This window comes from Scyliorhinus torazame, chromosome 3 (assembly GCF_047496885.1).
Source record: "Scyliorhinus torazame isolate Kashiwa2021f chromosome 3, sScyTor2.1, whole genome shotgun sequence".
NCBI classification, from domain to species: Eukaryota; Metazoa; Chordata; class Chondrichthyes; order Carcharhiniformes; family Scyliorhinidae; genus Scyliorhinus; species Scyliorhinus torazame.
In genome coordinates this window covers 26,531,772-26,546,351 of record NC_092709.1, presented here as the reverse complement: position 1 = coordinate 26,546,351, position 14,580 = coordinate 26,531,772, and the positions used below count along the sequence as shown (strand labels likewise).

Below are 14,580 nucleotides of genomic sequence, written 5' to 3'. Positions count from 1 at the left end.
ATATTCAATATTTTCTGCCCCCATTTCTAGAAACCACACAAATAATTGGAATGAGCGCAACGCTGAATAATGTGAGTGAATTGCAGCACTTTTTGAGGGCAGAACATTATACCAGTAACTTTCGACCTGTAAGTAATAGGAAAAATAATAAACCCACACTTGTTTTTAAAGTTTAATTGGACGCACAATCTGTTGTTGATTTACACTTTGCATTTCCATTTCTTGTGACCTAAATTATTTTTTATATCTGTGTTAACAGTTAATATTTAACTACTGTGTTTGTTTGAGATAACTTGGATAGAACAAGTATTAATTAGTTGTGATGTTTTGTTAAGTCCCAAATTAATTCCATAAAAATCATCCGAATTGCTTGTCTTTGTAACCACGTGCCTGTAATAGTTTTTAAATGTGTGCATTAAATATAGAATTTAAAACTTACATCTGTGGAGGCAATGCACAAGTACAAAAACAGGAAGGAAAAATGGGTGATAAATAATGTCAGTGCATGATTACAATGAGGGTGCGGCAAAACCAAGGATTGTTAAAGTTATTTTGTTTCATTAATTTAACAATTCATTTTCTAGTACTAGGTTAATATTAGAAGCAGGGGGCAGCATGGTGGCGTAGGTTAGCCCTGCAGCCTCATGGCGCCGAGGTTCCAGGTTCGATCCCGGCTCTGGGTCACTGTCCGTGTGTAGTTTGCACATTCTACCCTTCTTTGCGTGGGTTTAGCCCCCACAACCCAAAAATGTGCAGGCTAGGTGGATTGGCCACACTAAATTGCCCCTTAATTGGAAAACATTAATTGGGTACACTAAGGGTGGGATTCTCCGACCCCCCCGCTGGGTGGGAGAATCGCCGGGGGTCGGCGTGAATCCCGCCCCCGCCGTCCCCCCAATTCTCCCGCCCCCAAAAACCGGCCCGGTGTGAGTTGCGCCGCCCGCCTCGGAGAATGGCAGGGTCTGGCGCGACTCAATGGGCGCCAGGGCCGCCTGAAATATCCGTGGGCGGACCTGTGCCGTGGGGGCACTCTATTCCTTCCACATCGGCCGGTGTGGTCCTCCGCGTTTGCCGATGCGGAACTGAATCCCTGTGCAGAAATGACGCCAGCACAGGCTGGCACTCCCGCGCATGCGGCAACTCGCGCCGCCCAGCGGAGGCCCTTCGGCGCCAGGGCCCTATCCCGCTGGCCGGCGGGACGCCAACCACTCCGGGGCAGGCCTAGGCCCTGAAGGTGCGGAGGATTCCGCACCTTTGGGGTGGCCCGACGCCGGAGTGGTTCACGTCACTCCGTCCCGCCGGGACCCCCCGCCCTGCCAGGTATGTGAGAATCCAGTTCTAAATTTATTTTAAAAAAATATTAGAAGCAGGAGGAAATCATTGGGAAATTTGAAGAGTATCAATATTTATTTGTCAATAAATCACAAAAACGCAAATCAGAGATGAATATGCTATTGGAATGAATAGAAATGCAAAGACACTAAGGTAGTTATCTAAATAACAAATGTGATCAGTGATACTGCAACTGACTTGCTGTAATCATTACAGGCTGGGGAGTTTTTTGTTGCGCATAATGCACTGAATTACCTGTTGAGCCTTTAATAATCTCATGTTGGCAGAAAATGCAGATGGTGTGCATGACTACCTTGTGAAGGAGAACATCTGCATTATCCCTGCCTGAAGCTTCTCAACGTCATCTACCTAGAGACCCATCAGCATTTTATCTGGAAATTAGAATTTGCTACTGGGAACATCCCTGCTATGCCATTTTATTTTCCTGATGAAAACCATATCTCGAGATGTATGGGCATCATATTTGTGACCTTATCCTGCACACTGCATTTCTCATGGCACATGGAGCAGCCAGTGTACACAAGGACATCAAGAATGTGATATGCATGTATTTGGAGCTGATCTCCATCACATACAACAGCAGAATTCATTTATATTTTAAAACAAAGATTAAGTAGCAATAGGTTTTCACTCATCTGCTAACGAACAAAGTAATCAGAGATAAAAACAGAAAGTGCTGGAATGGAATCAGGAAATGAGTTGGTAATTGGCAAAACCAGACTTTGATAATCTTGATCTATAATAACACAAATTATTGCTTTCTTCAACAGTCAAGCTAAGCTTTGTTGTTTGCATATTCCAGTAACAGTTAAATAATTAGATAGACTGAGGCACAGTTAATGAATGTCCAAGTCTGCATTGTAACTGAATATGAGAAATCCAACGAGTTTGCGGATTCCTGGTGTAACATTTTGACTTCCAAAAAGTAATGAAAAATGAAATGGAACAATTACAAAAAAATAATCTTATTGAAGGGTTCGGCTAGCCGATTTGATATTTTTGGAAGTGTTGTTCTGCCAACATCAGCTGCCAGGATGTTTTATTTGGTTTAGGAGAAATGGAAATAGTTGCAGGAGAAGTTTATTCAGTCCCTCGAGCCTGCTCCGCCTTCAATAGATTGTGGCTGATCTGCCTCAATGCCATTTTCTTACACTATCCCCATATGCATTGATTTCCTTTAAATCTAGAAGTCTATCGATTTCTGTCTTGAACATACACAATGACTGAGCTTCCATGGCTCTCTGGGTTGAGAATTCTAAAGATTCACTACCCTCTGAGTGAGGAAATTCCTCCTCAGCTTAGTCCTAAATGGCCTACCTCTTATTCTGAGATTGTGTCCCCCTTTCCCGAACTCTCCCAGCCAGGGAAAACATCCTTCCTGCATCTACCCTCTTGAGCCTGTTGTTTGCTTCAAGCGATCACCTCTCATTCTTCTAAACTGGAGAGAAACAAGCCCAATTTGTACTATCTCTCAAAGAACAATCCCAGGAATCGGCCTGGTGAACCGTTGTTGCACTTCCTCTGTGGCAAGTATATCCTTGGGTAAGACCAAAACTGTATGCAATATTCCATCTGCATCCATGTACATAATACTCCTTGGATCCATGGAGTCCCTTCAGTGCAGAAGGAGGTAATTCAGCCCATCGAGTATGCACCGACCCTCTGAAAGAGTACCCTACTTAGACCTACTCCCCTGCCTTATCGCCGTAACCCCACCTAACCTGCACATCTATCGACACTAAGGGGCAATTTATCATAGCCAATCCACCTAACCCACACATCTTTGGACTGTAGGAGGAAACCGGAGAACCTGGAGGAAACCCACACAGACACGGGGAGAACGTGCAAACGCCACCCAGGCAGTTACCCAAGTAACTGAATTGAACCCGGGTCCCTGGTGCTGTGAGGCAGCAGGGCTAACCACTGTGCCACCGTTCCGCCAAGGCTCTATGCAGTTACAGCAAGATGTCTTTACTCCTATACTCAAATCTTCTTGCAATCAAGGGCAACATACCATTTACATTCTTAATTGTTTGCTCCATTTACCTGTTATCTTTCAGTGAATTATGGATAAGGGCAACCAAGTGCCTTTGGAATATAAACACTTCCCAATCTCTCACCATTTAAAAATATTCTGCATTTCTGTTTTTCCAACCAAAGTGGATAACTTCACATTTCATAAAATCATGGAATTTACAGTGCAGAAGAAGGCCATTCGGCCCATCGAGTCTACACCGGCCCCTGAAAGAACACCCTAACTTTTAAAAAAAAGTTAGAGTACCCAATTCATTTTTTCCAATTAAGGGGCAATTTAGCATGGCCAATCCACCTACCCTGCACATCTTTGGGTTGTGGGGGCGAAACCCACGCAAACATGAGAAAAATGTGCAAACTCCACACGGACAGTGACCCAGAGCCAGGATCCAACCTGGGACCCCGGCGCCATGAGACAGCAATTCTACTCACGGCACCACCGTGCTGCCCCATAACACCCTACCTAAGCCCACACCTCCACCATATCCCCGTAACTCAGCACCCCACCTAACATTTGGACACTATCGGGAAATTTAGCATTATCAATCCACCTAACCCGCACATCTTTGGACTGTGGGAGGAAACCGGAGCACCGGAGGAAACCCACGAGGAGAACGTGCAGACTCCGCACAGATAGTGACCCAAGCCGGGAATCGAACCAGGGCCCTGGCGCTGTGAAGTAACAGTGCCAACCACTATGCTTACATGCTGCCATGATCTTGCCCACTCACTTAACCTGTTTAAATCTCCTTGAAACCTCTTTGCATCCTGCTTACAATTCACATTCCCATCTAGTTTTGTGCATCTGCAAACTTGGAAATATTACACTTCTTCCCCAATCCGAATCATTGATATAGATTGTAAATAGCTGGGGCCAAAGCACCGATCCTTGCAGTAAACGCTAGTTACAGCCTGCCAAACTGAGGTTGAAGCTGAAACGCATTGTTAGAGCAGAGTATATATAAGAAACCTTACAATGTATCTGGATGTGTTATGCCTGACCTGAGAGTGCTTAACACTGACACCAATGTCTGAAGTGGTGAAAAGTTTACTTCCCTATCACTGATATCTCTCCCTCGATAAGAGATAAAAACATGTGGTGTAACCACATTTGGACAACAACACTTCTATTTTTAAACTGTACGCAAATTATGTTTTCTAGGTTCAGTTGAAAGAATATGTCAAACTTCATGACAGCATTTATGAGGTAGACAACAAATCAGAAGACTATTTCACATTTTCTCGTCTATTAAGTTACAAGGTACAGTACAATGTTAAATGATTAGCCTTTCAAAAGGGAGGGTGTCCAGTTTGATACTTCATTGCAGTTCTAAAGTAAACTTGTTTCAGGAGTTACAGTCGGAGTACTGTTGCTTATAATAGCGGCACGGTAGCACAGTGGTTAGCTTCACAGCACCAGGGACCTGGGTTCGATTCCCGGCTTGGGTCGTTGACTGTGCGAAGTCTGCACGTTCTCCCTATTCTGCGTGGTTTTCCTCCGGCTGCTCCGGTTTCCTCCCACAAGTCCTAAAAGACATGCTTGTTAGGTGAATTGGACAATCTGAATTCTCCCTCAGTGTACCCGAACAGGCGCCAGAATGTGGTGACTAGGGGATTTTCACAGTAACTTCTTTGCAGTGTTAATGTAAGCCTACTTGTGACACTAACAAAGATGATTATTATTAGTACAAAACAAATAGAAGCCCTCTGCCCTCCTTTTTGAATGTTGTCATCCTTAGCCTGACAGATCACCCTAGTAACCATTTTCAGAAGTACATATTTCATATGATGCAGCTATTGAACTGCTCCTGGGTATCTGCCAATGTCATTGGGTAGCTGGCTGCCTAAAGGGGTGTAAGATACTTCCAAGTGCATTTCAGATTTGCTAGCGAATCTCTCATTCCATTGTTCCTTGGTGGGGGGTTTGGGGGAGGTTACATTAAATAGGTTGGCTGCTGCCCACCCCACCAACTTCCCGCCCACCCCTGAGCTCACCCCCAGAAAATAAAGAGTGGGCGGGTGCCAAAATCAGCAGCCCATCTGCCATATTGAAGTAAGTACGTAAGGGTCAATTGGCTTGATACAAGCCTAATAATACACTGCCCATGCTATAAAAAGATTGTCGAGGGCAGGCAGGAGCGGGGAATCCAATATTTCCCTTGGGATGGTTAAAAGGCAGGAGGAGAGACTTCCGGTTGCGGCGATGCCCAGCTAAGCCGCATATTTCGGCGGCTCCAGCTCAAACGGACCTTCGGGCTCTTTTAAGAGCCCCAACGGGGAATTTTTTCAGGACGAAACCCGGTGTGGGGTGAGTTAACAGGGAGTCCCCCCCCCCAACGAAAGAGAAAAATATCGTCGGCGGCGGCTACATCGCGAGGAATCCTCGACGATAGGGACAGGAGGAAAAAAGAAGCAAGATGGCGGCGGAGAAAGCCCAGGCGACATGGGGGCCCGATCAAGACGAATTCTTAAGACGGTGTATGGAGCTACTTAAGAAGGAGGTGCTGACCCCGATGCTACAGGCAATTGAAGGGCTTAAGGAGGCACAAAGGACCCAGGAGACAGAGCTCCGCGTGGTGGAGCAGAAGGTGACGGATAATGAAGACGAGATCCTGGGCCTGGCGGTCAAAACACAGACGCACGAGGCGCTCCACAAAAAGTGCATTGAAAGGATTGAGGCCCTAGAAAACTGAGCACGAAGGAAGAACCTTCGGATCCTGGGTCTCCCCGAGGGAGTGGAAGGAGCGGACTGCGGGGCTTACGTGAGCACGATGCTAAGCTAGCTGATGGGAGCTGAGGCCCCTTCGGGCCCCTTAGAAGTGGAGGGGGTGAGTTAACAGGCATTGGGTCCCTGCGAGGAGACCAAAGGCGGGAGAACCACCTAAGGCGACAGTCGTGCGATTTCACCGCTTTAATGATAGAGAAGTGGTTCTGAGATGGGCCAAAAAGGTACGGAATAGTAGATGGGAGAATGCGGTGGTACGGGTGTACCAGGATTGGAGTGCGGAGGTGGCGAGAAGGAGGGCGAGTTTTAATCGAGCCAAGGAGGTGCTACACAAGAAGAAGGTGAAGTTCGGGATGCTGCAGCCGGCGCGACTATGGGTCACGTACCAGGAGAGACATCACTACTTCGAAACGGCGGAAGAAGCATGGACCTTTATTAAAGACGAGAAACTGGATCGGAACTGAGGGACTGATATTAGAGGGAAATGTCACTGTCGATGTATATAGAGATGTAAATTGGGAAGGGGGGGGGACACTAAGAAATGTGGGCGCCGGTGGGGGGAAAGAAGAGACATAGGCGGAGAATGGAGAGGGAGCTGCGCCATAAGGGGCGGGACAGCTACAGAGAATATGGAGCCTACTGTCCTTGTTCCCGGGCCAGAAAGGTGATGGCGGGAAGATAAGCGCAAGGTAGATGAGAGTTCCCCACACGGGGGGGCCAAGGAGTGAGCGGGAGAAGCCGGGGTCAGTTGAAGTCAGCTGACCTTTGGAAGTAACATGGGTGGAGCAATCACACTAGATGGGGAACCAGCGGGGGGGGGGGGGGGGGTAACTGGGTTGCTGCTGCAGAAATCAAAGAGGAACTGGCTAAAGAAAGGGTGGTCGGGGCTGGAATGCGCCACCTGGGGAACGAGTGGGAGCGCGGAATCGGGACATGGGACTGGCCTAGAGAGGGTGATGGCTAGTCGACGCGGGAAGGGGGCAGGTAGCCCCCCAGTGCGGCTGATAACGTGAGAGGCCTAAATGGACCGATTAAAAGGGCCCGAGTGTTCGCGCACTTGAAAGGACTGAGGGCAGACGTGGCTATGCTTCAGGAGACGCACCTGAAGGTGGCTGACCAAGTTAGGTTAAGGAAAGGATGGGTGGGACAGGTGTTCCATTCAGGGCTGGATGCAAAGAATAGAGGGGTGGCCATACTGGTGGGGAAACGGGTATCATTCGAAGCTAGGAGCATTGTAGCAGATAGTGGAGGCAGATATGTGATGGTGAGTGGCAGGCTGGAGGGAATGGAGGTCGTGTTGGTTAACGTATATGCCCCGAATTGGGATGATGCGGGATTCATGAAGCGGATGCTGGGGTGTATACCGGACCTGGAGGTAGGAAACTTGATAATGGGGGGAGACTTCAACACCGTGCTGGACCCAGGGTTAGATAGATCCAGATCTAAGACCAGAAGAAGGCCGGCAGCGGCCAAGGTGCTTAAGGGGTTTATGGACCAAATGGGGGGAGTGGATCCATGGCGATTTGTTAGACCGAAGGCCAAGGAGTTCTTCTTCTTCTCCCATGTTCACAAGGTGTACTCCCGGATAGATTTTTTTGTTTTGGGAAGGTCGTTGATCTCGAGGGTGGAAGAAACTGAGTATTCAGCCATAGCTATCTCAGATCATGCCCCACACTGGGTGGACCTGGAACTAGGAGAGGAGAGGGAGCAGCATGCACTCTGGCGATTAGATGTGGGATTGTTGGCGGATGAGGGAGTCTGTGGAAGGGTGCGGGGATGCATCGAGAGATACCTGGAGGCCAATGACGACGGGGAGGTCCGAGTGGTATGGGAAGCACTAAAGGCGGTGAGAGGAGGAGGAGAGATGATCTCCATCAGGGCCCACAAAGGGAAAACAGAGGCCAAGGAAAGGGAAAGATTACTGGGGGAGATTTTAAGGGTGGACAAAGAATATGCGGAGACCCCGTAGGAGGGACTGTACAGGGAGAGACGACGACTCCAGACGGAGTTCGACCTTCTGACCACTAGGAGGGCGGAGGTGCTGTGGAGGAAGGCACAGGGGATGAGATATGAATATGGGGAAAAGGCTAGTCGCCTGTTGGCCCATCAGCGGCGAGGGAGATAGGGGGAATTAGAGACGAAAAGGGAGCTACGGTGCGAAGAGCAGGGAAGATAAACGAGGTGTTTAAGACCTTTTACGAAAGACTTTATAGGTCCCAACCCCCGGAGGGAAAAGAGGAGATGCGGCGGTTTTTGGACCAATTAAGGTTCCCGAGGGTGGAGGAGCAGGAGGTGGAAGGCCTGGGGGCACCAATTGGGGTGGACGAGGTTACCAAGGGGCTGGGGAACATGCAGGCAGGGATGGCCCCGGGACCAGATGGGTTCCCGGTGGAATGTTATAGAAAATATGTGGACTTGCTGGCCCCGCTGTTGGCGAGGACGTTTAACGAGGCCAGGGAAGGGGGGACTCTACCCCCGACAATGTCGGAGGCGACGATATCGCTAATTTTGAAGCGGGATAAAGATCCGCTGCAGTGCGGGTCCTATAGGCCTATTTCACTACTAAATGTGGACGCCAAATTGCTAGCAAAGGTGCTAGCATCGAGGATAGAGGACTGTGTCCCAGGGGTGGTGCACGAAGACCAGACAGGATTCGTAAAGGGGAGACAACTTAATGTCAACGTGCGACGGCTATTAGGGGTGATAATGATGCCCCCAGCAGAGGGGGGGCAGAGATAGTGGCGGCAATGGATGCAGAGAAGGCATTTGATAGGTTGGAGCGGGAGTATCTATGGGAGGTGCTGAGGAGGTTCGGGTTCGGGGACGGGTTTGTTAGCTGGGTCAAACTCCTCTATGGGGCCCCAACGGCAAGTGTGGTCACGGGTCGGCAAAGATCGGAGTATTTCCGACTATACAGGGGAACAAGACAGGGATGCCCGCTATCTCCATTACTGTTCGCGTTGGCAATTGAACCACTGACCATGGCGCTGAGAGACTCCAGAAAATGGAGAGGGGTGATTAAAGGGGGAGAAGAACACCGAGTGTCACTCTACGCGGATGACCTACTGTTGTATGTGACGGACCCAGTGGGGGGGATGACAGAGGTCATGAAGATATTGAGGGAGTTCGGAGATTTCTCGGGATATAGGCTTAACTTGGGAAAGAGTGAACTTTTTGTGATACACCCTGGGGACCAGAGTAGAGGGATAGATGGCCTGCCTTTAAGGAAAGTGGAAAGAAACTTTCGATACCTGGGGATTCAGATAGCCAGGAGCTGGGGAACCTTGCACAGACTTAATCTGACACGACTGGTGGAACAAATGGAAGAGGACTTCAAGAGGTGGGACATGCAGCCACTGTCACTGGCGGGTAGAGTGCAGGTAATTAAGATGATGATCCTCCCGAGGTTCCTATTTGTATTCCAATGTCTCCCTATACTGATCACTAAGGCCTTCTTTAAAAAAATAGACAGGAGCATCACGAGCTTCGTGTGGGCAGGGAAAGTTCCGTGGGTAAGGAGGGGGTTCTTACAACGTAGTAGAGACAGAGGGGGACTGGCGCTGCCGAATTTGGGCGAAGGAGGGGGGGGGGGGAGGGGAGGGGGGGAGGGGAGGAGGGGGGGGAGGGGAGGAGGGGGGGGGAGGGGGGAGGGGGAGGGGGGGGAGGGAGGGAGGGAGGGGGGGAGGGGGAGAGGGAGAGGGAGGGGAGGGGAGGGGGGGAGGGGGGGAGGGAGAGGGAGAGGGAGGGGAGGGGGAGGGAGGGGGGGGAGGGAGAGGGAGAGGGGGGGAGGGGGAGGGAGGGGGGGGAGGGAGAGGGAGAGGGAGGGGGAGGGGAGGGGGAGGGAGGGGGGGGAGGGAGAGGGAGAGGGAGGGGGAGGGGAGGGGGGAGGGGGAGGGAGGGGAAGGAGGGGGGAGGAGGGGGGAGGGGGAGGGGAGGGGGAGGGGAGGGAGGGGGGGAGGGGGGAGGGGGGGGGGAGGGGGGGGAGAGGGGAGGGGAGGGGGAGGAAGGGGGGGAGGGGGAGGGGGAAGTTTCATTTTACGTTATTGGGTTAGTCTACCATGTTAGTTAGTTACTCTTTATTAGATTGTAGTTATCATGTTACTTGTACTGTTACATTTTCTTTATGTTTGATGTGTAAGGGGAAAAAATTGTGAATGGAAAATTTCAATAAAATATATATATTTTTTAAAAGGCAGGAGGAAAGTGAGGTGGGGGGGAGTCGCACTTCAGGGCTGCCCTTTGGCAACCGCAGGGTGACCCCCCCCCCCACCCCACAGGCTTTAGGTTGAATGCCCTCCTTCCTTCCTACCTACTTCCTCTCTTAAACTCAGTCCCCACCATTCCTCTCCTTAACCTACCAATTCCTTCTGGCCCAAGACCCCAGACTTACCTGTCCCAAGTATCCATCTGCCACTTTTTCAGCAGTCCCGCGAGTGGCTGTGGCCAGCTTTGTGGTACTCCCGGGACTGATGGGGCTGCTGACCAATAAAATTGGCTGGGAGCTTCAGACAGCGGGACTTCTGCTCCAATGAGGGTCAGAAGTCCACTCGGTCCTCAGGGTCAGCATGGAGCATGTCAGCTCCACCATGATGTTGTTCCCAACCACCCTACCATATTATCCTGGCCAAGAACACAATATATTTTAATTAAGTGGCAAGTACACAAATACATTTGTTCCTCTCATGTTCTACATACTGTAAATAGCTTAATCCATGAATACAAGATATTTATCATGTATAATTTATATACAAACTATATTTGTCTAGACCATTGACTTTGGTACAAATGTTTTAATGGAAATAGGATAAATAAGCATTAGAAACTATTAATATAGATATCTAAGGAATGATAGGAGTTAAGTGACATCTCGAGGATAAATGGCATAATTTATTTTCATTTTGTTTTTCTCATAGTATTCAAGTAATATGGAGAAGATTGATCCAGATCACGTAATTGCACTGGTGACTGAAGTTATTCCAGAGCACTCCTGCCTTGTGTTCTGTCCCACCAAAAAGAATTGTGAAAATGTGAGCAAGATGCTCTGCAAGTATTTAAGCAAGTATGTAAATAATACAAGGGAGTAGTGCCTTTTTGGATTGAAGTCCTATTCAAGTCAAAATGAACAAATCCAGTTTGGTTTTCTAACCCGGGTTAATGTTCATGCCTATCACGAAGAGCTTCACTTGTCGCAATTTTATTCATTCTCGGGATATGAAGATTGCTGGCAATATCGTCATTTAAAGCTCATTCCTGATTCCATCCGAGAAGGTTGATGGGCCTTCTTTTTTAAAATATAAATTTAGAATACTCAATTAATTTTTTCCAATTAAGGGGCAATTTAGCATGGCCAATCCACCTAGCCTGCAATCTTTTGGGTTGTGGGGGCGAAACCTACGCAAACATGGGGAGAATGTGCAAACTCCACATGGACAGTGACCCAGAGCCGGGATTCGAACCTGTGACCTCGGCGCCGTGAGGCAACAGGGTTAACCCACTGCACCACCGTGCTGCCCTAATGGGCCTTCTTCTAGAACTTTGGCTGTCCATGTGGTGAATGCTGCAATGTATGTCCAAGTCAGGATGGTAAATGACTTTATGGGGAACTTGGATTTGGTAGTGTTCCCATGCACCTGCTGCCCTTGTCTTTATAGGTGTTAGAGGTTGCAGGTTTGAGAGTGCTGTGATAGAAGCCGTGGTGATCTGCTGCAGTGCACTCAATATATCGTGTCCACTGAATCTGCAGTATACCAGTGAAGGAGGGGGTGGGCATTTAAGCTAATGAATGAGATGCTGATCAAGCAGATGCTTTGTGCTGCCTGATATAAAGCTTCTTGAGCGTTTCTGCAGCTGTACCCATTCAGGGCAACTGGAAGTTATTCCATCACACTCCTGAACAGGTGATACAGAGAGGGTCTTTGGAAAGTGGAGGTCAACCAAATGATACCGAATGACCAACCCCTGACCTGCTCTGGTAGCCACTGCATTTAGGGTACTGGTACAGGTCCCTTTGTAAACAATGCTATTTTTTCAGCACCTTTGTGTATTAGCTTTATTAATTCAGTATGTTGCACTTTCAATTATAATATCTCAAGCATTATTTCAAAAAATACAAAGGAAGGTAAATGCAAATAAGTTTACATAGTAACTTATTGGCCAGGATTCTCCATTCTTCATTCCAGCGGAGAATTGATACTTGTGCCAAATCCGTTTTTCCCTCAACACTTCATTCTCCGCCCGATTTGAATCCCGATCGGAGCATGTTGAATGGATAATCCCGGCCATTATGTTTTCAGAATTTTTGAAGAAATGAGAATGATGCCAAAACATGCTTTTATTATATCTTGAACCAGATTTGAAGTGCTTTTGAGCTTTAGATGTCTACTTCTGTAACAGGTGACCCGAGCTAATTTTGTACAACAGGGGGAAATTTTCCTTAAACAAAAGTCCAGGAATTACTGTGGGTGGTGCTATTAATAAGTTGGCCTTCAGAACTGTGGCTAACAATCTGAGACCTGTAGTTCCAGTTCAACTTTCAAGTGGACACACCCCAGTTCACAGAGCCTGGCTGAAATTTAAGTTTTGCTATCCAGAAAAGTGATGTGCACAGGTAGACTTCAAAGAAAAGTACAGCATAGGAACAATCCATATCCCTCTATACCTATCTTTTTCATGTATTTGTCAAGACGTCCCTTAAACGTCACTATCGTACCTGCTTTCACCACCTCCTCTGGCAGTGAGTTCCAGGCACACACTAACCTCTGTGTAAAAAAAAAAAAAAACTTCCCTCGCACATCTCCTCTAAACTTTGCCCCTTGCACCTTTAATCTATGCCCCCTAGTAATTGACTTTCACCCTGCGAGAAAGCTTCTGATTATCCACTCTGTCCATGCCCCTCATAATTTTGTCGACTTCTGTCAGGTCGCCCCTTAACCTCTGTCATTCCAGTAAAATAAAATAAAATCTGTCAAATAAAGAACACATTGTATAAAGATTTAAATGATTGCAGGTAAGTTTTTGAAAGTGCCCAGATGCTCCAGGAACTCCCTTAGACACATTTGGCATTCTGCCACAATCACACTGCGATTCAAACTGAAGTGATGTGAAATTATTTGTTCCAGAGATCTCATAATACTTCTCTTCAGATTTCAATCAGGAAACAAAATCACTTCAACGTTGAAATTGTAGTGTAAATGTGCCTTGATTTAATGTCTCCTCTGAATGAAACATTACAATTGTTAAAATTCACACAGCAATTAGTGAGAATTTAAACTGTAATCCTCACTAGTAATCATTTGGATGAAAATACAGAGCCAAAATGGCATCAGATTACTCATTATTATAAAAATGACCTGGAACAATTTTGAGCCATTAATCAAAACTGTTCGGAGTGGTGATTATTATTGTCTAAAACTATGAAAGATTGGGTGGATCGAAACAGCTTCCAGTAGTGAAGGTGACTAGACACAAGGAACCAGACATACAAGTTGAAGTGTAAGAGAGCAGGAAAAGCCTCTTTAAACAGAGAGTTGTGAGGCTATAGAATTCAGACAGCAACTATGGCCGGGATTATTGGAACCCTCTCCCCCCACCCACGGTGTGTTTTCTGGCAACGGAGGCACTCGTCATTGGCTGCTGGCAGGATCTTCAGTGCTGTCAAAGTCTACGATGTTTTGTATGTTTCTCCCATTGCAGGGGGTGGGGGGGGGGGGGTGCGTCTTCCATGGGACCAGTAGATCCCACCGCCCGTCAACATTCAAGATTAGATTGAATAAGACAAAGAAGGAATATGGGAACAGGGTGGGTAAGTACGACTAGAACTATGTACTGTGTGGAGGATAAACCCCGAAATGGGCTTGTTAGGCCAGTGGCCTGCTTCTGTGTTTTAACTTCTATGTATTGTCAAATATAAATGTGGTAGCAAGTCAAAAGGATTGCGTAAGCGCTAGAATTAAATTGTTACTGTGATAACCCTCACGAGGACCACGGGAGATCACTGATTGATCTCCCCATGGGCTACGTAGAATATGAGTTCCCATGGTGAGCGGGCAGAGGCCCGCCCAGCTGGGGCTCATTAGGACGACCCGGACCCAGATCTGGACCGGCAGTTCCTGAAAGTCCTGGGCTGGGACGTTTGTTTTGTGAGCCACGATAGCGCCTTTATTTTCAGTTTAAAATAAACCAGTTTTGCCTTTCACTCCGCAACTCCTGGAATTACCTCAAAATAAAGAAGTCATGTGACACCATGGTAGAGTCCCAGGTTCTGAACGAGAAACTCTGGGTTCAAGGCCCACTCTAGGACTTGATAGTCAAGAAATGTGCGTTCATAACTAAGTTAAACAGGTTGAGTTTCAACTTGTAAATCCTTCCCACATACGTCAATGGCAGGCAGTAAGAGTGGGAGAGATTCTTGGTCAGCCATGCGAAAGACATTGGAACCTTTACCATCACTATCCATTGCTCCAGGTAAA

The 14,580-nt window shown here is 47.8% G+C and overlaps 1 protein-coding gene across 2 annotated transcripts in view; it reads left to right on the top strand.

Annotated features, from left to right (window-relative positions):
* Positions 1-14,580, top strand: part of helq (helicase, POLQ like) — an 85,197-nt gene that overhangs the window by 26,583 nt on the left and 44,034 nt on the right. For both annotated transcript variants that reach the window (XM_072495453.1, XM_072495452.1), the window contains exons 6-8: positions 31-128; positions 4,550-4,648; positions 11,026-11,171. In XM_072495453.1, coding sequence (XP_072351554.1) covers positions 31-128; positions 4,550-4,648; positions 11,026-11,171 — 343 coding nt within the window. The remainder of the gene's footprint in view (positions 1-30; positions 129-4,549; positions 4,649-11,025; positions 11,172-14,580) is intronic.